We start from the raw sequence: 27769 nt of genomic DNA on the forward strand, positions 1-27769 counted from the left end.
GAGGATTTTGGAGCACATACAACAAGGTAGTGAGGGAGGATCGATTAAAAAAAATACTGAATTACTGAGAACAATAGCACATTTACTATTTAAAAACAGTTATTCCGACAGGTTTAAATGCCGAATTAGAATGGGCTTCCTTAATGTGAATGCTGTTCTGGCACTGTCCAATAGGAACCGAGGGGGCTGAAACGTCACAGCACAAATCATTTAAATTGTTTTGTTAGAACGCCGTCGCCATCTTGGCAGGGGTAATCCCGAAAATAATAATGCGAAGCTGGCGCTTAAACGACAAAAGGGTAATTATGAGACATGAGATTTATAGATAGTGATAAGAAACTGTCATTTTATGTGAGACGTTAAAGTACAACTCATGCTTAATGAAATGAGACAGTTTTGTTTGATTTTTCTAGGGGAAGTCCTTGACACAGCCTAGCAGGCGAAACATGCATGTCGGACAGCTTTGAACCCCCAGTCCAAATACTTATAAAGATAAGTGGTTTGAATATATTAAAATTAATTTGTAGAAGCCGATGAGGAATTTGGTGCTATATATATTGCCATAAAATAACTATTGGTCAATAAGCACCACTGAGGCAAAATTTGGAAAACAGTGAAATAAGTTGGAGAACGTGGTGAAGATATACATGTATGAAATTAATGCATATCTAGGACCAAGGAAGTTGAAGGGTGCTTTCCTTTCTAGACACTCTGTACAAATTTTGGATGAATGTTCATAGATTTGAAAATGCATTGTACTCGTGAACATTTCCTTCACTGAACAAAAGTTTGTCCCCAGCAATACCACTTCTCAACATGGCTAGAAATACGCGCTCCTACTCCTAGACACATAGAAGGAGAAAATTTTCAAATGGATGATTTATTTGCATAACTTACTATATACAGATATAAATAGTTTTTAAATTTGTCCTCCGTATGTCATATTTACTTTGAAGATGAATTGTGTTTTGTAAGTTAAATGTACTGTAATAAACTGAATTGTGTTTTTCAGTTCTGATGACATGGATGGCCCTGTGGAAGACATTGGTAGTCGCTCCTGTGTAACTCGCTTTGTGAAAACATTATTGTCAGTTATGGAGCATGGTGTTAAACCCCACAGTAAACATCTCACAGAGTACTTCGCCTTTCTTTATGAATTTGCTAAAATGGGTGAGGAGGAGGTGAGTTTGTTTTCTGTGTATTAGTAGGTGTGTATTTTGCCCAATGAAATTTTTGCTATGTTTGTAACTTGGTTTCTGTGTGTATTTTAGAGCCAGTTTTTGCTTTCATTACAAGCCATATCCACAATGGTGCATTTCTACATGGGAACCAAAGGGCCTGAAAATGTAAGTAGAAAATAGTTACTTGGGTTTGGCATGGTAGAGGAAATTGTTGTTGAAATCTATTTTATTGAGGACAAAGAATACAACCAGGTTCAGGCAACAGTAGAGAGAACTAAAAGAGAAAAATAGTCAAGTACACAAACAGATGATACTAGCCAAGAACCCACAGTCATCACAATTTCTATTCCCCCCTTGTTACCAACCCCTCAAACCCTATATTACCCTCCCCCCCTTTGTTACCCAAATCCCAAACCCAATATCCAAATCTCCTTATATCCTAACGTCCCACACTACTTGGGACCGAACGTGACATACCCCCGCCCACCCCACCTTCAACCCAATATAACCTACAAAGTCAGAATTATAACTACTTATCCCACAAGGGTGAGCATGAATTGTTAGAGCAAATTGTAAATTTCTTCCACTGTAATTTCAGTGTCGGTTTTAATTGCAGTGCTCAACATTTTCTCTTCTATCCTAATTTTAAAATAAGTGGTTTTTTGTCTTATGCTGCTGCTATTCTGAGTTGAAGGTTTCAGTGGAAGATGCTTTGCTGCTACTGTTTTTGGACAAAATATAGAAGGTTGTGATTGAAATACATTATATCTGTTCAGGGCCGTGCCTAGGGTCTCTGGTGCCCCCCTGCAGACTATCAGTTGGCGCCCCCCCCCCCCCCCCCCCGTGAAAATGATCACCCCCCCCCCCCCCCATGAAAATGATCGCTCACCACTTGCCACACTGAAAGGAATTGTCAGCAATATTCTTAGAAACAAATTGCTATACATTGCAAAATAAGATAGCAGATGTAAATTCTCAAAGTGGACATATTCCAAACACTAAAATGAAAATAAAATGATTTTTTTCTACCTTTGTTGTCTGGTGACTTTCTTTTTCTGATCATGCTGGCCCAGTATCTGATTCTGCTGCTATCTGTCCTCTTAACTCCGTTTCCAGGGCTTCCTTTCCATTTATTTCTTTACTTTTCTCCTTTCTTCTTCATTTCTTGCTCTATATCCATTTCCAGCAATTTCTCCTCTCTCCCTGGGTCCTGCCCTCCCATCCATGTCCATTCTTGTCCCTCTCTGCCCTTCCCTCCTCCATCCATAGCCAGCAATCCTCCTCTCTCCCCTCCCCTCCATTTCCAGCAATTTGTCCTCTCCCTGGGCCCCCATGTCCATCCTTGTCCCTCTCTGCCCTTCCCTCCTCCATCCATAGCCAGCAATCCTCTCTCCCCTCCCCTTCCAGCAATTTGTCCTCTCCCTGGGCCCTGCCCTCCCATCCATGCCTCTCTGCCCTCCCATCCATTCAGGGTCTGCCCTCCCTCACTCCCCATTCCATCCAGGATCTATCCCCCCTCTCTCACTGCCCCCTCTTTTCGGCTCCCAGTTCCCACCTGCGGCTGCCCCTAGTTCCAGATCCATTCCCATTCTCCCTCCTGCTCACTTTTCAGACCCCAGTTCCAGCTCCATGCCCCTTCTCCCATCTGTCTCCCACCCAGTCCTTTCTGCCCATCCGAGTCCCCCTCACCCCATCTGTCTCCCACCCAGTCCCTTCTGCTATCCAAGTGCCCCCCACCCTCACCCCATCTGTCTCCCACCCAGTCCCTTCTGCCCATCCGAGTCCCCCTCACCCCATCTGTCTCCTACCCAGTCCCTTCTGCTATCCAAGTGCCCCCCACCCTCACCCCATCTGTCTCCCACCCAGTCCCTTCTGCCCATCCGAATCCCCCTCACCCCATCTGTCTCCCATCCAGTCCCTTCTGCTATCCGAGTCCCCCCCCCCCCCACCTTCACGGTCACCCCATCTGTCCCCCACCCTCACCCTGCCTCGTCTTCTCCCTGCCACCCGTCTTTAAAAAGAAATTGCCAATGCCGACGCGATAGCGAGCGCAGCACCTCGTGTGCAAGTAAAAGAAGCGAATCCGATCATCTCATTGGGCCTTCCTTCACTGTCCCGCCCTAGAGGAAATAGGAAGTTGCGTCAGAGGAGGGCGGGACAGTGAGGGAAGGCCCAATGAGATGATCGGATCCGCTTCTTTTACTTGCACACGAGGTAAATTTAAAGGGCTGGTGCGGGAGGGGGGGGGGGTGCCAGGATCGTGAAGAGCAGCGGGAGCGGCGGCACCCCCCTCTCTGGTGCCAAAAGATTTAAAGTCCTCGGCGGGGCGAGGGTAAGCACCGCGGCGGCGCCCTCCAGAGGTGGGCGCCCCCCTGCGGCGCTTACCTCGCTTACCGCATCGGCACGGCCCTGTATCTGTTGAGCTCCTCTTGTGTCAATTATCCTTGGCAAGACTTGCAGTTAAAGTTAAGACAAAACACAGAAAAATAATTCCTTACCAATGGTTTGAGGCTTAACCCTTTTTCTACGCTGTTCAGCCACAGGTTGAAGTGCTATCTGAGGAGGAAGGAGAGGAGGAGGAGGAGGAAGAAGACATTCTTTCATTAGCAGAGGAGAAGTATCGTCCTGCTGCACTTGAAAAGATGATTGCACTAATTGCTTTTCTGGTTGAGCAGTCCCGGTCAGAAAGGTGGGAAATCTTTCAAATTAATGCCCTATTGTTGGAGGGAGAGGGAAAGGGGAAACAAGAATCAAACATATAAACGGCGAGTGACCGTACTCACTCGCAAATGCGCAGTAGAGACTTCCCTTTCTGTCCCGCCCCTGCGTCAATACGTGATGACGGGGGCAGGACACAGAGGGAAACTGCGCAAAGCCGCCAGGTCGCTACCGCTCCCCCCCCCCCCCCCCCAGGTCGCCGCTTCCGCTCCCCCCACCCGGAGTCACCGCCGACCACCCCTCCACCCGGCCTGGGCCCTCTCTTCGCTACTGAACTTACATCCGTTCGCCGGAACGCAGCACGCACATCAGCTGAGCTGCCGTCGGCCTTCCTTCCCTGCCTGTGTCCCGCCCTCGCTGACGTTACGTCACACGAGGGCGGGACACAGGCAGAGAAGGAAGGCCGACAGCAGCTCAGCTGATGTGCGTGCTGCGTTCCGGCGAATGGATGTAAGTTCAGTAGCGAAGAGGGCCCGGGCCGGGTGGAGGGGTGGCAGCGGCGACTCTGGGGGTGGGGGGGAACAGTAGCGGCGACCTCGCGGGGGGGGGGGAGCCAGCGCCGACCTCTGAAAACCCCAATACCAGCCCGTCTTTACGGGCTCAACGGCTAGTATGATAAGAAAGAGCTCCTTACTTGACTTTATTCAGCTACAATCAACCTGGCAATTTCCATTTCAGCTTTCCATCATTCTCTAGCATATGGGTAGCAAACATTGCATAGTATGCCAGACCTCTGAAATTACAAGACTAAGGGTATTGTAGCATTGAAATTTCATTTCAGTTCGGAATTAGATGTGCCACGTGCTGTAAGTTGGGAGGCATGCCATACTAGATTCTAGGAATGTGCATAGGGCAAAACATTTTGGTTTGTTTTGGTTCATTTGGCCTTTTCCCCAATTTTGGGTGTTTTTCAATTCATTTCACAAGTTAATTTTAATATTTGTAATGTGTCTTAAAACTAATCAGCTTAATGCACATTAATTCAATTTAGTGTGTACTGAATTTTTGAAGGCACTAGTATGAACTGAACACATACTATTGAGTGCACATCCCGATTGCATAACTGATTGGATCGATTTGTCATCATTTCTCTAGACCATCACAATGACGAGTCAGCAATCAGAAATGTGCATGTAAATCTAGGACAGAATGAGAATGCAGGTCTTCAGGTGGCTCATTGCCCTCTATCTCCCTTTACACAGCAACATCTCTGCATGAACATTACCTGAGAGGGTCAAGAGTTCTGATATCCTCCTCTGAAATTATTTCCTTCTCTGTCAGCATCACTATGATTCTTTGAGCCCCCCACCCCAATAACTTTATCCTACCACCTTTGCAACATTCACAACTCTGTGTTGTCTTGTACCAGAAGTGGCCTTTCATATACAAGTTAAATATAGCACTAATGTTCTCCTACAAACAGAAATGTTGGGTTACTTTAGCTGGAAAGCAGTCACATATGCAGGACCTAAAAGAAACATCATCATTATAGAGAAAGTAATTCTTTTTTCCCTTGATTAGTATAAAACACAATTTTTATGCATGTTCTGTGCACATTTTTGGGTTAATTAACAGGACACATGTGAGAAGTCAGTTTTATAAAGGAAACATAAGCTTCAATGAGCCTTTATAAAATAGACACCTAGAACCTGCTTTAAAAAAAGATGTAAATGTATGCATATACTCTGTGTACCTACATATTTTATAGAATACACACATACATCACAGCTGTGCCTCTACTCCTCCCAGACTACACCCCTGAGCACACCTACATGCAGATTGCAAAAAGTGGATGCACTCTTAAGGGTAATTTTATAACAGAGCACTTGATTTTGGTGGGCAAGTAGGAGCACTCATTTTCGAACCATATGAACATCTCAAAAGGCTGAAACAGATGTTCTTGTACTTGCAATGTCCAGACCCTGATTTTGCAAAGACAGAATAGGGACGTCCAACACGGCAGTATGTCCAAATTTCAAGGGGGCTTATTTTGGGTGGTACTAGGGAGGACCTGAAATCTGGATGTCCAACAATGATTACCAAAAGAGAAAAAACATCCATGTCTAAAAAGAAGGACGTCCCTATTTAGACCTGTTTTGGGAACATCCAGAGTACAAAAAGGTGCTCTGATTGAGTAACTGTTCACTGAAGGGATTAAGGCATGAAGCCATCTTAATCCCTCTCCCCTGAAAGTGAAACCAGAAAGGGGATACCAGGCTCTGTGACATCTTAAGGTATTATGGGCATTCTTTACAAAGCAGGAAGCAGATCTAAGGAGTAACCTAGTGGCTAATGTAGTGGACTATAAATCAAGGGACCCATGTTCAAATTCCACTTAAACTCTATTATTTTCTTCTTTTTTTAATTGTGAGCCCTCCAAGCACAGAAATATACCTACTGTACTTAAATATATGAGACACCTGCAAGCTTGAAGGCTATTGAAGTGGTGTACATTCAGGTATAGTAGGTATTTTTCTGTTCTCCGAGGACAAGCAGGCTGCTTGTTCTCACGACTGGGTTGACGTCCGCGGCAGCCCCCACCAACCGGAAGAAGCTTCGCGGGACGGTCGGCACGCAGGGCACGCCCACCGCGCATGCGCGGCCGTCTTCCCGCCCGTGCGCGACCGCTCCCGCCAGTTCCTTTTTTTCCGCGCCTGGAGAGAGTCGTGCTTTGCCGCTCTCTCTACTTCAGCCGCCGGATTCTTGCGATCGCGTATACGCGGATCGCGCTTCGTTAATTTAATTTAATTTCCTTTTATTATCTTTTCTTTTAAAAAAAAAAAAAAAAAAGACTGCGCGTGTGGAGCACGCGCTCCCCTTTTTCCCTCGCTTCCAGCGGGGACGCCTCGTTGCGGCCTAGTGGCCGCTCGGTCGGCTGGTTTTTTCGTGGTGTGATTTTAGCCACCATTGCCGACTTTGACTTCGCCGACGCGATTTTTCCGTCGATGTCCTCGAAGGTCCCGAGTGGATTTAAAAAGTGTGGTCGCTGCGGCCGGCCGATCTCGCAGACCGACACCCACGCTTGGTGCCTCCAGTGCCTCGGGCCGGAGCACAATCTCAAGTCGTGCGCGCTGTGTCTCGGTCTCCGGAAACGGACTCAGGTTGCGAGGCAAGTTCTGCGGGACCGTCTTTTTGGAACTTGCGCCGGCCCCTCGACGTCGACCTCGACGGCATCGGTATCGAAGGCCGGATCTTCGGTACCGGTATCGATGCCCGAGACATCGGCACCGATGGCAGCGACCCCAGGAGAACAGGTCCCGTCGGCCCGCCGGTCCGCCGGTGAGAGTGGGTTGAGAGGCCGCGTGGGCTGTCGGCCCCGGTCACTCCCTCAGCTCGTGAGCCACGGGACCGAACCCTGTCGGACCCGGTACCTCGAGACCGAGGGGGATCGACCTCCTCCTCCTCCATGCCCTCCGGCGCCGGTGACGTGCACCGGAAAAAAGACAAGAAGCGCCGTCACCGGGAGCCCTCGGTGCACCCTGAAGGGGAGTCGACGCCGAAGCGTCATCGCAGAGAGGAGAGATCTCCGTCGGTGGTGGAGGTACCGACGCGTCGGGGTTCCGGCACCTCGGTGCCGTCTCCTGGCCCCCAGCAGCTTCTGGCACCGACACCCTTACCGGCCCCACCGCCTTTCCCGGCAGCGGGCCTGGACGAGTGCCTCAGAGCCATCCTTCCGGGGATCCTGGAAGGGCTGATGCGCCAGGCTGTGCCGGCGTCGGGGGTGCTTGCGCCCCCGGCGCCGATGACTGTGGCGCCGGCGAGCTCTAGCCCGGCGCCGGGGCTGTCGACACCGCCGCCGCTTGCGGTGCCGGTCTCGACCGCCACGCAGGTGGAGTCCCCGTCGATGGAGGGAGCTCCGTCCCCGCCGGCGCGGGAGTCCACCGCTCGACGACACCGAGGCCTCGGTGCCTCGACGTCGAGCCGGGCCCGGTACCGGACTCAGCTACATGAGCTAATGTCCGATACCGAGGATGAGGACTCGTGGGGGGAAGAGGAAGACCCGAGATATTTCTCCTCAGAGGAGTCTACGGGCCTTCCCTCGGACCCCACGCCGTCACCGGAGAGGAAGCTCTCACCTCCTGAGAGTCTCTCCTTTGCCTCCTTTGTGCGGGATATGTCTATAAGCATTCCCTTTCCCGTGGTCTCTGTGGAAGAGCCGAGGGCCGAGATGCTCGAGGTCCTCGACTATCCATCACCACCTAGAGAGTCCTCCACGGTACCGCTGCACAATGTCCTGAAGGAGACGCTGCTTTCGGAACTGGGTGCGACCACTAACTAACCCCACCATTCCCAAGAAAGCAGAGTCCCAGTACAGGATCCACTCTGACCCAGAGCTCATGCGGCCCCAGTTGCCCCATGACTCAGCGGTCGTGGATTCTGCTCTCAAGAGGGCACGGAGTTCGAGGGATACCGCCTCGGCGCCCCCGGGGCGGGAGTCTCGCACTCTGGACTCATTTGGGAGGAAGGCCTACCAATCCTCCATGCTCGTGACCCGCATCCAATCTTACCTGCTCTATATGAGCATCCACATGCGGACCAATGTGCAACAGCTGGCGGACCTGGTCGATAAGCTCCCGCCGGAGCAGTCCAGGCCATATCAGGAGGTGGTCAGGCAGCTGAAGGCGTGCAGAAAGTTCCTGTCCAGGGGGATTTTTGACACCTGTGACGTGGCATCTCGTGCTGCGGCCCAAGGTATAGTGATGCGCAGGCTCTCATGGCTGCGTGCCTCTGACCTGGACAACCGCACCCAGCAGAGACTGGCTGACGTCCCTTGCCGGGGGGATAATATTTTTGGCGAGAAGGTCGAGCAAATGGTTGACCAACTGCATCAGCGGGAAACCGCTCTCGACAAGCTCTCCCACCGGGCGCCTTCAGCACCCGCCCCCGCGGGCGGGCGTTTTTCCCGGGCTCGGCAGGCTGCACCCTATTCTTTTGCGAAGCGTAGGTACAACCAGCCGGCCCGAAGGCCTCGTCAGGCACAGGGACAGCCCCAGCGCGCTCGTTCCCGTCAACAGCCTAAGCAGCCCCCTGCGCCTCCACAGCAAAAGCCGGGGACGGGCTTTTGACTGGATCCACGGGAACATAGCCGCCCTACAAGTGTCCGTACCGGACGACCTGCCGGTCGGAGGGAGGTTGAAATTCTTTCACCAAAGGTGGCCTCTCATAACCTCCGACCAGTGGGTTCTCCAAATAGTGCGGTGCGGATACGCCCTGAATTTGACCTCCCTGCCTCCAAATTGTCCTCCGGGAGCTCAGTCTTTCAGCTCCCATCACAAGCAGGTACTTGCAGAGGAACTCTCCGCCCTTCTCAGCGCCAATGCGGTCGAGCCCGTACCACCCGGGCAGGAAGGGCAGGGATTCTATTCCAGGTACTTCCTTGTGGAAAAGAAAACAGGGGGGATGCGTCCCATCCTAGACCTGAGAGGCCTGAACAAATTCCTGGTCAAAGAAAAGTTCAGGATGCTTTCCTTGGGCACCCTTCTGCCAATGATTCAGAAAAACGATTGGCTATGTTCCCTGGATTTAAAGGACGCATACACTCACATCCCGATACTGCCAGCTCACAGACAGTATCTCAGATTCCGCCTGGGCGCACGGCACTTTCAGTATTGTGTGCTGCCCTTTGGGCTCGCCTCTGCCCCACGAGTGTTTACAAAGTGCCTCGTGGTGGTAGCGGCCTACCTACGCAAGCTGGGAGTGCACGTGTTCCCATATCTCGACGATTGGCTGGTCAAGAACACCTCGGAGGCAGGAGCCCTCCGGTCCATGCGGTGCACTATTCAACTTCTGGAGCTGCTGGGGTTTGTGATAAATTACCCAAAGTCCCATCTCCAGCCAACTCAGTCTCTGGAATTCATAGGAGCGCTGCTGAATTCCCAGACGGTTCGGGCCTACCTTCCCGAAGCGAGGGCCACCAATCTCTTGGCCCTGGCTTCGCAGACCAGAGCGTCTCAGCAGATCACAGCTCGGCAGATGTTGAGACTTCTGGGTCATATGGCCTCCACAGTTCATGTGACTCCCATGGCTCGTCTTCACATGAGATCTGCTCAATGGACCCTAGCTTCCCAGTGGTTCCAAGCCACCGGGAATCTAGAGGATGTCATCCGCCTCTCCACCAGTTGCCGCACTTCACTGCTCTGGTGGACCATACGGACCAATTTGACCCTGGGACGTCCATTCCAAATTCCGCAGCCCACGAAAGTGCTGACGACGGATGCATCCCGCCTGGGGTGGGGAGCCCATGTCGATGGGCTTCACACCCAGGGTCTGTGGTCCCTCCAGGAAAAGGATCTGCAGATCAACCTCCTGGAGCTCCGAGCGATCTGGAACGCACTGAAGGCTTTCAGAGATCGGCTGTCCTGCCAAATTATCCAAATTCGGACAGACAATCAGGTTGCAATGTATTACGTCAACAAGCAGGGGGGCACCGGATCTCGCCCCCTGTGTCAGGAAGCCGTCGGTATGTGGCGTTGGGCGTGTCGCTTCGGCATGCTTCTCCAAGCCACGTACCTGGCAGGCGTAAACAACAGTCTGGCCGACAGACTGAGCAGAGTCATGCAACCGCACGAGTGGTCGCTCCATTCCAGAGTGGTACGCAAGATCTTCCGAGAGTGGGGCACCCCCTCGGTGGATCTTTTCGCCTCTCAGACCAACCACAAGCTGCCTCTGTTCTGTTCCAGGCTTCAGACACACGGCAGGCTAGCGTCAGATGCCTTTCTCCTTCATTGGGGGACCGGCCTCCTGTATGCTTATCCTCCCATACCTTTGGTGGGGAAGACCTTACTGAAGCTCAAGCAAGACCGCGGCACCATGATTCTGATAGCGCCCTTTTGGCCCCGTCAGATCTGGTTCCCTCTTCTTCTGGAGTTGTCCTCCGAAGAAACCGTGGAGATTGGAGTGTTTTCCGACTCTCATTTCGCAGAACGACGGAGCGTTGCTGCACCCCAACCTTCAATCCCTGGCTCTCACGGCCTGGATGTTGAGGGCATAGACTTCGCTGCGTTGGGTCTGTCTGAGGGTGTCTCCCGGGTCTTGCTTGCCTCTAGGAAGGATTCCACTAAAAAGAGTTACTTTTTTCAAGTGGAGGAGGTTTGTCGTTTGGTGTGAGAGCAAGGCCCTAGAACCTCGTTCTTGCCCTGCACAGAACCTGCTTGAATACCTTCTGCACTTATCAGAGTCTGGCCTCAAGACCAACTCAGTAAGGAATCACCTTAGTGCGATTAGTGCTTACCATTATCGTGTGGAAGGTAAAGCCATCTCTGGAGAGCCTTTAGTCGTTCGATTCATGAGAGGTTTGCTTTTGTCAAAGCCCCCTATCAAGCCTCCTACTGTGTCATGGGATCTCAACGTCGTCCTCACCCAGCTGATGAAACCTCCTTTTGAGCCACTGAATACCTGCCATCTGAAGTACTTGACCTGGAAGGTCATTTTCTTGGTGGCAGTTACTTCAGCTCGTAGGGTCAGTGAGCTTCAAGCCCTGGTAGCTCATGCTCCATATACCAAATTTCATCACAACAGAGTAGTGCTCCGCACCCACCCAAAGTTCCTGCCGAAGGTGGTGTCGGAGTTCCATCTTAACCAGTCAATTGTCTTGCCAACATTCTTCCCCAGGCCGCATACCCGCCCTGCTGAACGTCAGTTGCACACATTGGACTGCAAGAGAGCATTGGCCTTCTACTTGGAGCGGACACAGCCCAACAGACAGTCCGCCCAATTGTTTATTTCTTTCGACCCTAACAGGCTAGGGGTCGCTGTCGGGAAACGCACCATCTCCAATTGGCTAGCAGACTGCATTTCCTTCACTTACGCCCAGTCTGGGCTGACTCTTGAGGGTCATGTCACGGCTCATAGTGTCAGAGCCATGGCAGCGTCGGTGGCCCACTTGAAGTCAGCCACTATTGAAGAGATCTGCAAGGCTGCGACGTGGTCATCTGTCCACACATTCACATCTCATTACTGCCTCCAGCAGGATACCCGACGCGACAGTCGGTTCGGGCAGTCGGTGCTGCAGAATCTGTTTGGGGTGTAAATCCAACTCCACCCTCCAGGACCCGAATTTGTTCTGGTCAGGCTGCACTCTCAGTTAGTTGTTCTTCGTAGGTCAATTTCTGTTGTTCCCTCGCCGTTGCGAGGTTCAATTGACCTGGGTTCTTGTTTTGAGTGAGCCTGAGAGCTAGGGATACCCCAGTCGTGAGAACAAGCAGCCTGCTTGTCCTCGGAGAAAGGGTATGATACATACCTGTAGCAGTTGTTCTCCGAGGACAGCAGGCTGATTGTTCTCACCTACCCTCCCTCCTCCCCTTTGGAGTTGTGTGTTTCATCTTTTGCTAGTCATTCAACTGGCGGGAGCGGTCGCGCACGGGCGGGAAGACGGCCGCGCATGCGCGGTGGGCGTGCCCTGCGTGCCGACCGTCCCGCGAAGCTTCTTCCGGTTGGTGGGGGCTGCCGCGGACGTCAACCCAGTCGTGAGAACAATCAGCCTGCTGTCCTCGGAGAACAACTGCTACAGGTATGTATCATACCCTTTCCTGTAGGGCTCACATTCACAAAAACAAAGAGTTAAAGTGGGATTTGAACTTGGGTCTCTTGGTTTACAGTTCACTAACCATTAGTCTGACCCTCTGCTCTGCAGGGATGTCTGTGTGGCCATTTTCTAAGAATTCTACTATACAGACATCCATGTCCCTTGTTTCCCCTGTTCAAAATTTGGACATTTCAGTTTGTAAAATGGATATTCATGCTGGATGCCAGTTTGGGATGTTCTGACTTGGACATCCTTTTGAAAGGGCTCCTCTTTGTGTCTTTATAAAATACTAGTATAAGTAGCAGAAATCATGGCTACCTAGCAGGCAGTGGCGTTCCTAGGGGGGCTGACACCCGGGGTGGATCGCGGATGCACCCCGCCCCCCGGGTGCAGCGCCCCCCCCCCCCCCCCCCCCCGGAACAGTGCAACACCCCCCCCCCCCCCCCGGGGGGGTGCCGCTGGGGGGGGGGGGGGGGTGCCGCGCGCCTGCCGGCTCTTTGTTTTCATGCTCCCTCTGCCCCGGAACAGGAAGTAACCTGTTCCGGGGCAAATGGAGCATGAAAACGAAGAGCCGACAGGCGCGCAGCACCCCCCCCCCCCCCCCCCCCCAGCGGCGTGCACCCGGGGGGGGGGGGTCTTTCGCCAGCGGGGTGTCGCGCTGTTCCAGGGGGGGCGCTGCACCCGGGGGGGGGGGGCTCTTCGGCGATCCGCCCCGGATGTCAGCGCCCCTAGGAACGCCACTGACTAGACAATCTACTTTACAAGAACTTCCGTATTTGAGTTTGGCTGAGTCTGAGCCTAAACACGCATTTCAGAAAAGTACATATACCTCAACAACTTTGGCTGGCTTCTGAGATACAAGTGAAAGTCTTTGCATGACCTGTGCTTAAAGTTGTGCTGCATGAACAAAATTCCTTTGACAGATTCAACCAGCAGGGGAACAGAGAGGAGATCAGCAACACCTTTTCTCTTTAGCACCCCCATGTGTCCAGACTGACTAATAAGCCAGAGATAGGTTCTATCATTTTGTGAGTAGGTGTGCTGGTCATAGGCACATAAAAGAAAAAGAGGGCAGTTCCCTAAACATTAAAAATCCTAGAGGACTCTAAACAATATCAATTTTTTGACCCTAAACAGTTAGATGATTTTCTTATAAGCAGGGAAGAAGTCGATGTACAGGTTTAGTCACATATGTAACACTGTAAGGCAGGCTAGAGTGAACCATTCGGGAACTAAGCTACTTTTTGATTTTGATTATTTCTTTGTTGCTTAAGTATTAAGTATGATATTTCTTTTCTTGGGTCCATTTACCTATATAGTGGTCGATAGTAGAAAACGACTTTAAAGATAATTTTCTTTTTCTTATAATACATTGTTTCAGATTTGTGTATTAGCACTCATATATGTACTATGATTGTTAAAAAAATTATAAATAAAGAATTAAAAAAAAAAAAAATCCTAGAGGACATATCTAAAGATGCCCAAAAAGAGGACATATGGTAACTCTACCTCCACTCTACTCCTAGTTTTCTTTCATGTTTGTGGCCGTGCAATTTTATTATAGTCATTTTCTGTGTTTAAAAAAGGCCTTTCATGTGGGAAAAGTGTTATAAAATTACACTCTTTATGATATACTTACAAGGAGTATTTCAGACTGCTGTTAATAATGTAATTTAAATGTTCTTTCAAAATGGAAAAGCTTCAAGCTTCCAAAATTTTCAAAATAGAAATGAAAGTGGCAGTACCTAGGCATATTCCTCAATCATCTGTTCACAATCATTGGTCTTACAGGGTGAATAAGTTGTCTCTAATAATTTACAGGTATTTTGTTCAATTTCTAGGCATCTTACATTGTCACAGAGTGACATGGCAGCGTTAACAGGAGGAAAGGTAACATGATTTAATTTGCAAATTGAGTTTATCATGTAATTTAGGAAAATAAACTGAAGATGCCTTAGCACATTGTTAGAATTTTTTTTATTTATTTTATATAGGGTTTTCCTTTCTTGTTTCAACACATTCGTGATGGAATCAATATCCGTCAAACCTGCAATCTTATTTTCAGCTTGTGTCGGTACAATAATCGATTGGCAGAGCATGTAAGTATTCCTTCCCACTGTGGTTTCTTTTCAGTGTTTCATACTATTTTTTTCTTTTCTTTAAGTCAGAGGTTTTCAGGGAAGTTCAGTACTAATATCTTGTGCTGCTTATCAAACTATGAATTTGGTTGGCAGGATGCCATATAGCAGACTCTAAACGCTCACTGTCACGAAACGCCTATCACCCACCTGGGGTTACCCTGTGGCCACCTGAATGGTCTGCCCAGCACTGCCTAGACTCACCTGCACCTGGGCTCGTGTTCTATACTAGAACCCTTCTCCCACCGGCTGGGTCCCACTCGCCTCCGGGCTAGTCTCCCACTCTCAGGTTATTCCCCGGTGATTTCTAGGACACTGGGGCCACACTCCAGGGGTCCCACAGTTCCCAGAAAGCACCCACAGACCCCAAAACACAAACCAGGATTTTAGTCAGCCCAGGACAGCAGAGTCAATAAACTAAAAAAGGTTTATTGTCACAGAACTAGCAGTGAACAGGAAAAAGGTGAAATTAGCAAGCAATAACAGGTAACTGAATATGGATCAAATTATAAAACTATCTAAACATTTGTTTACTACTTGGGGAGTTCAGGAAATATAGCTGCTCACAGGTTATATCATATAACTGCTCACAGGGTCTCAGTAAAGAGCTCTTTCTCTCTCCACACCCAGACTGAGACTGGGGAAAGTCAAGTACCTTCAGGCTATATTTGAAATCCATGGCCAATTAGAGCCCAGGGCATCAATTTTGAAAGTAGCTGCCCAATGGTACTGCAGATTGCCTTTCCATAAGCTGAAACTGGAAGAGAGGAAGTCTTGCTGTAACAGCTTTAAAACTCAAAACAACCACCATCTGCTGGCCAATTAGGAGAAATACACTTCATGAAATAATTAATACAGTTTTTAGGCTCAGAAACCCACTGTTTCGTCACACTCACTTTTAAGAGAGAATATTTAGAGTATTCCTAAATATGTTTGCTTATCTACTTCCGCTAAAGAATGCTGTTGTAAAACTGTATTTTTCTTAGCATCCCTCCAGACTGGTCCATCCCCTACCAGCAGTTGGAGAATGTGAATTTCTGATTTCTGAGTGAACCTATAATGCCCTGTGCAGTCCACAGCCAGTCAGTGTTTTCTCATTCTCCAGCAGATGGTAGACATGGTAAGTCTGTGCAGTCTGTGTTAGTCTGCTAGGCCTTGCAGTTTAGGGAGCCACTGGGGCTTTCATTTTGTAGTTTGAAGTTCCAAAATTACTACTACTACTATTTAGCATTTCTATAGCGCTACAAGGCGTACGCAGCGCTGCACAAACATAGAAGAAAGACAGTCCCTGCTCAAAGAGCTTACAATAAAGAAAGTGTGAGATTCTTCTCCTTTTCTGTGTTTCTAGTTCAGCAACAGTGGGTTGGAGGTCTGTGGGAGGCCTCCGTTTCCTTGGGGGTGTCACACCTGGATGGCGGAGTCCCTCTCCCCCTCTATAGTGCTCCCCAGGACACCTAGCTCGGTGTGAAAGCTGCCTTGGCTTCCCCTCCCCTGCTTAGGGGAAATTGTATGTAATTTGGGGACAAATGGCAGGGATCAGAAATGTGAGGGAGTTATACTGAGCGATCCTTCTTTACCAGCTGCTTTCCGATGGTCCTCCTCCTTTCAGAGCAACTTGTCGGCTGTCAGGCAGAGCAAGCAAGAGGGTCAGCGGGGAAAGTCAACACATATGACAAGGGCTGAAAGGACCTAGAGCAAGTTGTCAGCTGTGCAGAGCACTCAGGGAAGTTGAATTTTTGACCACTGAGCCCAACGTGGTTTTAAGGGGCACTCAGTGCAGAAGCAGTTAGCATAGGGCAGGATTTGGGCATGGTGGCGATTCCAACTTTGGTGGGAACTGCTTCAATCTGAAAACAGCCCGCACCTCAGAGGAGCCATAGTCTCTTGAGCCAGTAGAGCCACTGTGAATCCTGAAGGTGGCAGAGGCATGGGAGAAGCTTCTGCGGGGGTGGAGTTCCCCCCTAAAATTAGCAACATATAAGGTCTTCTGTCTGAAGAAGGAGTGCAACCAGTTGACCCAGGCACAGGAGCTCTCCAGGAGGGGGGGCAGTCCCAGTGCAACAAATAGGTCAAGGTTGGAGTAGATAGTGCATGCAGAGTATGATGGGTCAGCCCTGTCAGCGGAGCACCTAGTCCTGGATAAGGGACCACAGATGCAGCAGGAAGAGCAGTTAAAAGATAACTGGATAGAGAAACTACCCATGAGGGGAGAATTCCTCAGTGGTCTACTTTTTTCATAGGTATAAGCTGCTAGAGTTCATTTTGCAGGTATGTTCAGTTCTGAATTTGGCAGAGGAGCAAAAGGAGGTAGAGGCCTATAAGGTAGATCCCCTGATGAAAAACATTTGAAAAGCTGCTAGGTCTTCGCTTATTCAGAAGGATCTCTGAGATATGATTAAAGTGGAGTGGAATGCACCTGATACACCTTTCAATGTTCATTGTTCAATGGTAAAGCTGTATCCTATCCCTTGAGAGGACAGGGAAACTTTGAGGCCCCCTAATGTGATGGTGTCCACCATTATGAAAAAGACTTCCAGTGGAAGAGGGAGCTGAGTTGAAGGACCCCAAAAACTGGAGAATGGGTTTTGATGTATCTGGCCTAACGTTGCAGGCCGCAATTTGTGGGGGCCTGGTAGCTAAGGCATGTTTTCATTGGGCTGAGAAGATATTGGACAGGATTGCAGAAGGATGTTTTCTAAGACTGGGATGGGGTTTTCCTTCTTGATGGATATCCTGTATGATTTATTGAGGGCCTCAGTGAAGAATATAGTGCTTTTGGTGATAGCCTGAAGGTCCCTGTGGGTGTGTAGTTGGTTACAGATGTGGTTTCTTAAGGTTGAATAAGCTTCCCTGTAGGGGAAAGTTATTTGGTGATAATTTGGTTGAGAGTCATGGAGAGGCCAAAGTTCTTCACCTGCTGGAGGACAAGCCAGAGGATGTAGGTAAAGGTTCCTTAGAAAGGGGCAGGTTTTGGAAAGCCTGGTGCTATCAACTCAGAAGAGTATGTGGTGGTCAGTGTGGTAGACATTTTCAGAGAACTCAAGCCTTTCAAAGTGGCTGAAAGGTGGTTGGGATCCCAGATCCACCACCTGTGGTCAGAGAAGGAGTCTCATTGGTCGATCAATAGACTGAAACCCAAGGCAGTCCACCTCTCGTTGGCATTAGTACATAAGTACATAAGTAGTGCCATACTGGGAAAGACCAAAGGTCCATCTAGCCCAGCATCCTGTCACCGACAGTGGCCAATCCAGGTCAAGGGCACCTGGCACGCTCCCCAAACGTAAAAACATTCCAGACAAGTTATACCTAAAAATGCGGAATTTTTCCAAGTCCATTTAATAGCGGTCTATGGACTTGTCCTTTAGGAATCTATCTAACCCCTTTTTAAACTCCGTCAAGCTAACCGCCCGTACCACGTTCTCCGGCAACGAATTCCAGAGTCTAATTACACGTTGGATGAAGAAAGATTTTCTCCGATTCGTTTTAAATTTACCACACTGTAGCTTCAACTCATGCCCTCTAGTCCTAGTATTTTGGATAGCGTGAACAGTCGCTTCACATCCACCCGATCCATTCCACTCATTATTTTATACACTTCTATCATATCTCCCCTCAGCCGTCTCTTCTCCAAGCTGAAAAGCCCTAGCCTTCTCAGCCTCTCTTCATAGGAAAGTCGTCCCATCCCCACTATCATTTTCGTCGCCCTTCGCTGTACCTTTTCCAATTCTACTATATCTTTTTTGAGATACGGAGACCAGTACTGAACACAATACTCCAGGTGCGGTCGCACCATGGAGCGATACAACGGCATTATAACATCCGCACACCTGGACTCCATACCCTTCCTAATAACACCCAACATTCTATTCGCTTTCCTAGCCGCAGCAGCACACTGAGCAGAAGGTTTCAGCGTATCATCGACGACGACACCCAGATCCCTTTCTTGATCCGTAACTCCTAACGCGGAACCTTGCAAGACGTAACTATAATTCGGGTTCCTCTTACCCACATGCATCACTTTGCACTTGTCAACATTGAACTTCATCTGCCACTTGCACGCCCATTCTCCCAGTCTCGCAAGGTCCTCCTGTAATCGTTCACATTCCTCCTGCGACTTGACGACCCTGAATAATTTTGTGTCATCGGCGAATTTAATTACCTCACTAGTTATTCCCATCTCTAGGTCATTTATAAATACATTAAAAAGCAACGGACCCAGCACAGACCCCTGCGGGACCCCACTAACTACCCTCCTCCACTGAGAATACTGGCCACGCAATCCTACTCTCTGCTTCCTATCTTTCAACCAGTTCTTAATCCATAATAATACCCTACCTCCGATTCCATGACTCTGCAATTTCTTCAGGAGTCTTTCGTGCGGCACTTTGTCAAACGCCTTCTGAAAATCCAGATATACAATATCAACCGGCTCCCCATTGTCCACATGTTTGCTTACCCCCTCAAAAAAATGCATTAGATTGGTGAGGCAAGACTTCCCTTCACTAAATCCGTGCTGACTTGTCTCATCAGTCTATGTTTTTGTATATGCTCTGCAATTTTATTCTTAATAATAGCCTCCACCATCTTGCCCGACGTCAGACTCACCGGTCTATAATTTCCCGGATCTCCTCTGGAACCCTTCTTAAAAATCGGAGTAACATTGGCTACCCTCCAGTCTTCCGGTACTACACTCGATTTTAGGGACAGATTGCATATTTCTAACAGTAGCTCCGCAAGTTCATTTTTTAGTTCTATTAATACTCTGGGATGAATACCATCAGGTCCCGGTGATTTACTACTCTTCAGCTTGCTGAACTGACCCATTACATCCTCCAAGGTTACAGAGAATTTGTTTAGTTTCTCCGACTCCCCCGCTTCAAATATTCTTTCCGGCACCGGTGTCCCCCCCAAATCCTCCTCGGTGAAGACCGAAGCAAAGAATTCATTTAATTTCTCCGCTACGGCTTTGTCCTCCTTGATCGCCCCTTTAACACCATTTTCGTCCAGCGGCCCAACCGACTCTTTGGCCGGTTTCCTGCTTTTAATGTATCTAAAAAAATTTTTACTATGTATTTTTGCTTCCAACGCTAATTTCTTCTCAAAGTCCTTTTTTGCCCTCCTTATTTCCGCTTTGCATTTGGCTTGGCATTCCTTATGATCTATCCTGTTACTTTCAGTTGGTTCTCTTCTCCACTTTCTGAAGGATTGTTTTTTGGCTGTAATGATTTCCTTTATCTTACTGTTTAGCCACGCCGGCTGACGTTTAGTCTTTTTTCCCTTTTTTCTAATACGTGGAATATATTTGTCCTGAACCTCCAGGATGGTGTTTTTAAACAGCATCCACGCCTGATGCAAGTTTTTTACTCTGCGAGCTGCTCCTTTCAGTCTTTTTTTCACCATTTTTCTCTTTTTGTCGTAATCACCTTTTCTATAGTTAAACGCTAGCGTACTTGATTTCCTAGTTTCACTTCCTTCAATGCCAATATCAAAACCGATCATATTATGATCACTGTTATCAAGCGGCCCTCGTATCGTTACCCCCTGCACTAGATCATGAGCACCACTAAGGACTAAGTCTAGTATTTTTCCTTCTCTTGTCGGCTCCTGAACTAGCTGTTCCATGAAGCTGTCCTTGATTTCATCAAGAAATCCTATGTCCCTTGCGTGTACAGATGTTACATTAACCCAGTCTATATGCGGGTAATTGAAATCCCCCATTATTATTGTGTTGCCCAGTTTGTTTGCGTCCCTGATTTCCTTTAACATTTCCACATCCGTCTGTTCGTCCTGGCCAGGCGGACGGTAGTACACTCCTATCACTATCCTTTTCCCCTTTGCACATGGAATTTCAATCCACAGTGATTCCAAGGAGTGTTTTGTTTCCTGCAGAATTTTCAATCTATTTGATTCAAGGCTCTCGTTAATATACAATGCTACCCCTCCACCAATCCGATTCACCCTATCACTACGATATAATTTGTACCCCGGTATGACAGTGTCCCACTGGTTATCCTCCTTCCACCAGGTCTCAGAGATGCCTATTATATCTAATTTTTCATTTAGTGCAATATATTCCAACTCCCCCATCTTATTTCTTAGGCTCCTGGCATTCGCATATAGACATTTCAAACTATGTTTGTTGTTCCTAAGTACATCATGCTTAGTACTTGACAGTATTAATTGGCAATCTTTTGTCTGATTTTTATTGTTATTTAAAGATACCCGATCTACTACAATCTCTTTTGCAACCTCACTATCAGGATACTCTATCTTCCCTGTTATGGTGATATCTTTGAAAGATAACTTATCCCGAACCATGCTCTTTTGAGCGACTGTCGGCCTTCCCCCCATTTCTAGTTTAAAAGCTGCTCTATCTCCTTCTTAAACGCCGATGCCAGGAGCCTGGTCCCACTCTGGTTAAGATGGAGCCCATCCTTTCGGAATAGGCTCCCCCTTCCCCAGAATGTTGCCCAGTTCCTAACAAATCTAAAGCCCTCCTCCCTGCACCATCGTCTCATCCACGCATTGAGACTCTGGAGCTCTGCCTGTCTCTTGGGCCCTGCGCGTGGCACAGGTAGCATTTCAGAAAATGCTACCCTGGAGGATCTGGATTTCAGCTTTCTACCTAAGAGCCTAAATTTTGCTTCCAGAACCTCTCTCCCACATTTTCCTATGTCATTAGTACCCACATGTACCAAGACAGCCGTCTCCTCCCCAGCACTATATAAAATCCTCTCTAGGTGACGCGTGAGGTCCGCCACCTTCGCACCAGGCAGGCAAGTCACCAGGCGATCTTTCCATGTCTGGTCATAGACGAGGCTGTATGAGTCCTTTATAATAGTGCAGTGGCTTTTGTGAATCATCATGGGGCACAAGAAGTTGTTAGGTGGCAGGATAAGTGGCAAGTCTGATGTTATGGGGCAGAGATGCATCTGTTTGAATGTTTTCTATGCTGGCCATGTGTGTCATGGACAGGTTTAACCGATACACTGAGCAGAAATCTGGACCCATTGGAGCCTTGGTTGGTGGGCCTTCAAAAGCATAATATAAAGATGGGATCAGCCATTGATAGACTTAATGGCATCAACAGTCAATGTACAGGTTCCCAGGTTTTTCAGAAATCTGGACCCAGTGGAGCCTTGGTTGGTGGGCCTTCAAAAGCATAATTCAAAGATGGAATCAGCCAGGGATAGACTTAATGGCATCAACAGTCAATGCGAAGGTTCCCAGGTTTTTCAGCCACAAGGAGGAGGTGAGATCAGAAGGCATTGATGCACTGGTACAATAGTGGCTTCTCAGCAGCCTATTCCATGTTTTCACCCTGGCCATTGGTGGGCCAGGTCATCCAGAGAGTCAAGAGTCTTGGGGGTCTAGTGGTAGTGGCTCCAGATTGGCCTTGGAGACTTTGTCACAGATGACGTGGTGCCTCCAGCAATCAAGATGCAAATTAGATTCCCAGTGACAGAAGACCTGTTGGTGCAGGGGCTGGTTTTATTATCTTATAACCTGGCTCTTCAGAGGGTGTAAAAGAAAATAGTCAGGAAAAATGATTTCCATGAGGTTGAAGTCATATAAGAGATCTATTTCATTACCATACGTTTGAGTGTGGCAAATATTTGAGAGCAGGTGTCAGGACCAAAATATTGTCCCCTTGAGATCATCTACATTCAAGATTCTAAAGTTTTTGCAAAATGGACGGGACCAAGGATTGGCATTGGCCTCCTTTAAGGCTCAGGTGACGGTCTTGGCATGCTGTCATGACTTAGCTTGGCCTCACATTCAGATGTGCTTAAGTTTTTGAGGTGCATTAAGCTGATTCATCCTGCTTGCTGGGCCATGGTCCCACCTTGACATTTAAAATTCATCTTGCCAACTTTGGTTCAGTCTGTGGGAAAGTACACTAAAGGATGTCACCCTGAAGATGGTGTTCTTTTGGCCATATCTTCAGCTGGGAGGATCTTGGAGTTGCAGGCCTTGTCATGCAGGGAACCCTTTCTGGTGTTCTTAAGAGAGAAAGTGGTTTTGAGTCCCATTTCTTGCTAAGATAGTTTCTCCATTCCATGTGAACCAAAGCATTACATTGCTTATCTTGGGTTAGATAGGTGCCATACCTAACTGGTAGATCTCAGCGGTTCATAAAATTAAAAATAAAAAGAGATAATCAGAAAGCAACTACAAATTGTGACAGAAAAGAGTAAACATGGAAAAAGGGCAAGGAAGGGCAAACCAGGGTAAGGAAAGGAAAAAGGCACAAACCATAAGGGCTGTAGGGAACAGACACTCCAACCTAATTTAAAGACAAGGCTTTTTTAAAGAGACAAGTCTTCAATAAAAATGTAAACGTTTTAAAAGATTTTTTGAATAGGGGTGGGAAGAGAATTTCACAATGAAGGGGAGACAAAATAGAAAGCATGGTGCCTGGTTGATTCAAGTTGTGCATTTATAGGACTGGGGAGAACGAGCCGGAAATCATTAAGAGAGTGGAGTAAACAAACTGAGGAATCGGGAATTGTGAGATTCGATAAATAAGGAAAGACACCCATCTTAAAAGCCTTGAAAGTCAAAGTAAAGAGCTTAAAAATAACACGTTGTTTGACTAGAACTGATGCTTTACTTTCTGTTTTCTGTATACTGTGATACTATCAAGTGTGCAACCGTTTTCATAATGTCAGATTGGAGTTTCATGCAGAGCACAATGGGAAGAGAATAAATAGTTGTGGTATATCCCATAGTTGAAATACAGAGGGCATTTGCTTTTTTTTTACAAAATGACTTTTTTTTTTACTTGTGAAGGATGTGAAATATATATATGTAATATCTGTGAGACATTGTTTCCAAATATTCTTAGATAAACTCGTGGCTTTCTTAGATCACATTATCTGTGTTTTAGCTACAGTTTAAATGGCAGCCATTGTAGTACCTGTGTATCTTTTTTCTCTGTTGAATACCATTCTAACTGGTAGCTTTAACAAAGCATTAAAGTCTGCAAACTATTTTACAAGATTAAACAGTAGCACCTTCTGTTCTTCAGAAGAATTGTTGCTAAAATCAAGGTTTTTGTTTAATAAGAACAAAACTAAATCTATAATTTTTTTTCAGATTGTATCCATGCTTTTTACGTCGATAGCAAAACTGACTCCTGAGGTACGTTACATAGAACTATGGGATAATCCAAAAAATTCAAAATCCCAAACCCACCAGGTATATTTATCTGTTAATTCTGGGGTAATTCTACATGACTGCACAATGCAAAATTTGCACAGAATTAACTTTCCTGTGTAGAATTCTGCAGAATGGCGAAAGAGAAATAACAACTGGCACCATTAACCCCCTGGGCACACACATACTGAGCTCTTCCCTCCACCCCCAGCATGCTGTCCCCCAGCTTCCCCCTTTCATCTACTCTTACCACCTCCCTCCCTGGTAGTGATTTTGGATTTTAACTCCAGGTTTCTATAGCCACTTTCCTTCTCTGCTTGCACTGAAAAGTGCCAGGAACAGAAGGGGGCAAGGGGAGATGAAAGGAGAAGGCTGGAGTGATTCACATGGGGGAGAGCATAGAGTGTGAGGGAAGAAAGGAGATGAACAGTTGCCACGGGAGGTGGTTATGCTCTGAAAGTACTAGGGGGAAGAAGAAGAGCAAACCAAGGATGCCGGAGTGAAGGGTGGGAGCACTGTGCCAGGGATACCATGGGGGGAAGGGGGAGAAGTATGTGTGTATCTGTGTGCCAGGAAAAGGAAAGAGAAAGAGTTGGGGAGGTATATAAGGGAATTCACAAAAAAGAGCAATAGGCAAAGTGTGTGTGGAGTAGGGGTGGATTTGAGAGAGCTTTGATGAGGAATAGTCTAGAGTGGAGGAATAGTCTAGTGGTTAGTGCAGCGGACTTTGATCCTGGGGAACTTGGTTCGATTCATACTGCAGACTCTGGGCAAGTCACTTAACCTTCCATTGCTCTAGGTACAAATAAGTACCTGTATATAATATGTAAACTGCTTTGAATGTAGTTGCAAAAAACATTCCCTTTCCCCCTATTACTCTTGGGGGGAGGGGTTGAGAGAACTATGGTGGAGTGTGTACCTGGGGGTTGAGGTCTGACAGAGCTACAGAGGGGTGCATGCTGGGGGGATTGTGAGAGATCTGTTTGGGAGGGGAGGAGTAGGGGTTATGACAGAGCCTTTCAGAAAGAGAGCTAGGATGTGTGTGTTCACGAGGAGGGGGTATATGTGAGAGCTCTGGGTTTCTTTATTGGGGGGGGAGACAGAGAGGAGGGTGTCTGTGTACCCTAGGAGGGGATTGAGAAAGAACTTGGGGGAATGTCTTACAAGAAGGTAAGGAGAGGGAGCATAGAAAACTGGGGATTGAATCTGCCAGGGGTCAAGGGAGAAAGGTTCTATCTTGTTGGGGAGTTAAACTGTTGTCAGTCCTGAAGCATGGAAGAGCCAGGCCTTTATGCTGCGGGAACTTTATATTTAAAAAAAAAAACTACAAATAAACAATGTAGAATTTTGGAAAATTAAAAAAAAAAACTATGCAGAATTTTCAAAATTTTTGTACAGAAATTTTAGGGTTTGTTTTGTTTTTTTAGTTTTTTTTTCGGGGGGGGGGGGTTTGCATAAATTTCCATCAGGAGCAGTCTGCATAAGTACCAGGGGCGTAGCTACGGGTGGGCCTGGGTGGGCCCAGGCCCACCCAATCTCGGCCCAGGCCCACCCAGTCGTTTGCGACCTTCCACGACGATGACAATGATGACTTCGTCTTCTTGCCCGCAGCGGCGAGCAGGCGGGTGTAAAAGCAGGAAGTAGCGAGGCTCGATTCCGTCCTTCGCTTCCTGCCCTCTCAGCGTCCCGCCCGCCCGAAAGGAAATTACATCAGAGGAAGGCGGCATGGCGCAGAGAGAGGGCAGGAAGCGAAGGACGGAATTGAGCCTGGCTACTTCCTGCTTTTACGCCCGCCCGCTCGCCGCTGCGGGCAAGAAGACTAACAGTTGGCTTACTTATCTCTGTGCAATTGAAGCAGACCTTCCTGGACTCTCTTCACCCGACAGTTGCCACTCTTCAAAAGGTAGGTTTCATCATAAATATGGAAAAGTCCATTTTAGTTCTAACACAAACTATACAGTTTATCGGAGCACAGATAAGTACAATTCATAGCAGCGCTTACCTTCCTCAGAACCATGTGCAGATCATTCAAGACCTAGTGTTTCACTTTCTGTCAACAAATAAGTGTACAGCAGGGATGTTTCTAAAACTTCTGGGTCATATGGCAATTTCCACAGTGATCTTACCTATAGCAAGACTCTATATGTGTGCCTAAAACTTCAGTGGGATCAACGCAGATGACCTCTTTCTCAAAAGATCCTTGTCACATATTGTGAGGGAGTGGGCAGTACAAGGCAGGTTTTCCTTAAGAACACTCCCTCACTGAAGCTGGAACTGAGCTACCTTAAGGCACGGAATAGGTACGTTAGCCAATTTAGCCAGGAAGGTGGGCTGAGGCTGAAGTAGAGAGCAGGAAGTTTAAAAGCCCTCTGGCAGGGCAGAACGGAACAGGGAGGCCCTGCGTAAGAAGGCCCTGGGTGTTCCACTCAGTACTTGAGTGAGAGGGAAGCAGATGCCTGCACCACCCAGCTGTAAGCAGCAGAAGATTACTTCAGGTAGGAGAAGGTTTACGTGGAAACCCTATGAGTTTTTAACCCTTGAGGCCAGAATAGAGGCAGGCCTGGGTGTGTTGATGTGGAGTCTGTCAGAGACAGAAGGTTATTAAAACCTTAAGTGCATATGAAGATTGTGGAGCTTGTCAAGGACTTTTTGCGGATGACACCAAGATTTGCAACAGAGTGGACACCCCGGAGGGAGTGGAAAACATGAAAAAAGATCTGTGGAAGCTAGAAGAATGGTCTAACGTTTGGCAATTAAAATTCAATGTGAAGAAATGCAAAGTGATGCATTTAGGGAGTAGAAATCCAAGGGAGACGTATGTGTTAGGCGGGGAGAGTCTGATAGGTACGGACGGGGAGAGAGATCTTGGGGTGATAGTATCTGAGGACCTGAAGGCGACGAAACAGTGTGACAAAGCGGTGGCTGTAGCTAGAAGATTGCTAGGCTGTATAGAGAGATGTGTGACCAGCAGAAGAAAAGAGGTTTTAATACCCCTGTATAAGACGTTGGTGAGGCCCCACCTGGAGTATTGTGTTCAGTTTTGGAGGCCGTATCTTGTGAAGGATTTTAAAAAAAATGTAAGTGATGCAAAGAAGAGCTACGAGAATGGTATGGGATTTGCGTTACAAGACGTATGAGAGACTTGCAAGCTCATATTCAAAGCACTTAGCCTCCCAAAGTTCCATAGAAACCTATGGAACTTAGCCTCCCAAAGTGCTTTGAAAATATGCATGTTGTTGACCTGAATATGCGTACCCTGGAGGAAAGGAGAAACGGGTGATATGATACAGATGTTCAAATATTTGAAAGGTATTAATCCGCAAACGAACCTTTTCCGGAGAGGGGAAGGTGGTAGAACTAGAGGACATGAAATGAGATTGAAGGGGGGCAGACTCAAGAAAAATGTCAGGAAGTATTTCTTCACGGAGAGAGTGGTGGATGCTTGGAATGCCCTCCCATGGGAGGTGGTGGAAATGAAAACGTAACGGAATTCAAACATGCGTGGGATAAACATAAAGGAATCCTGTTGTGTCATGTGTTTTTCATGTGTGATCAAGGTGCAGTATTCTGCTAGCGTGTAGTATTTGCAGCCCGTTTTGTTTTGCTTTTTTTTTCTCGAGGTAGTGTATTGGTGTTTTAGAGCCTGGTGTAATTATAGTCCTGCCTTTTCAAGCATAAGGTTGTAGCTCATCCTGTCCTTGGAATTAGTGCTGTTATGGTTTAGTAAGGATATAAGTGTGTTTTTGCACAAGTTTGTGTATAGCATTTTGCAGTGGAGAGATTGTGGGATAATGTATTTATATTTAAAAATATCAATTTTTCCATTAAGTATGTATGTGGTTATACTGATGCAGGGCAGCTGTTGGGCAGACTACTTAGAAATCCATCAAGTGAATTCTAAGGCATTATTTTGTAGGATCCCAAGAGACACTACTCATACTTATATAGGCAGTGCGTGCCCACCCATATTAGCTCTGGGCCCACCCAAAATCTCAGGTCTGGCTACGCCACTGATAAGTACACGAGTATTCCCATACTGGAACAGACCA

The 27769-nt window shown here is 47.7% G+C and overlaps 1 protein-coding gene across 1 annotated transcript in view; it reads left to right on the plus strand.

The window, feature by feature from the left end:
• USP34 (ubiquitin specific peptidase 34) overlaps nt 1–27769 on the plus strand; it is a 1418841-nt gene that overhangs the window by 1205962 nt on the left and 185110 nt on the right. Inside the window, 6 exon segments of the mRNA XM_030196176.1 lie at nt 1013–1181; nt 1272–1346; nt 3719–3870; nt 14265–14313; nt 14418–14522; nt 23661–23705. Coding sequence (XP_030052036.1) covers nt 1013–1181; nt 1272–1346; nt 3719–3870; nt 14265–14313; nt 14418–14522; nt 23661–23705 — 595 coding nt within the window.

Source organism: Microcaecilia unicolor, chromosome 3 (assembly GCF_901765095.1).
Source record: "Microcaecilia unicolor chromosome 3, aMicUni1.1, whole genome shotgun sequence".
Classification (NCBI taxonomy): domain Eukaryota; kingdom Metazoa; phylum Chordata; class Amphibia; order Gymnophiona; family Siphonopidae; genus Microcaecilia; species Microcaecilia unicolor.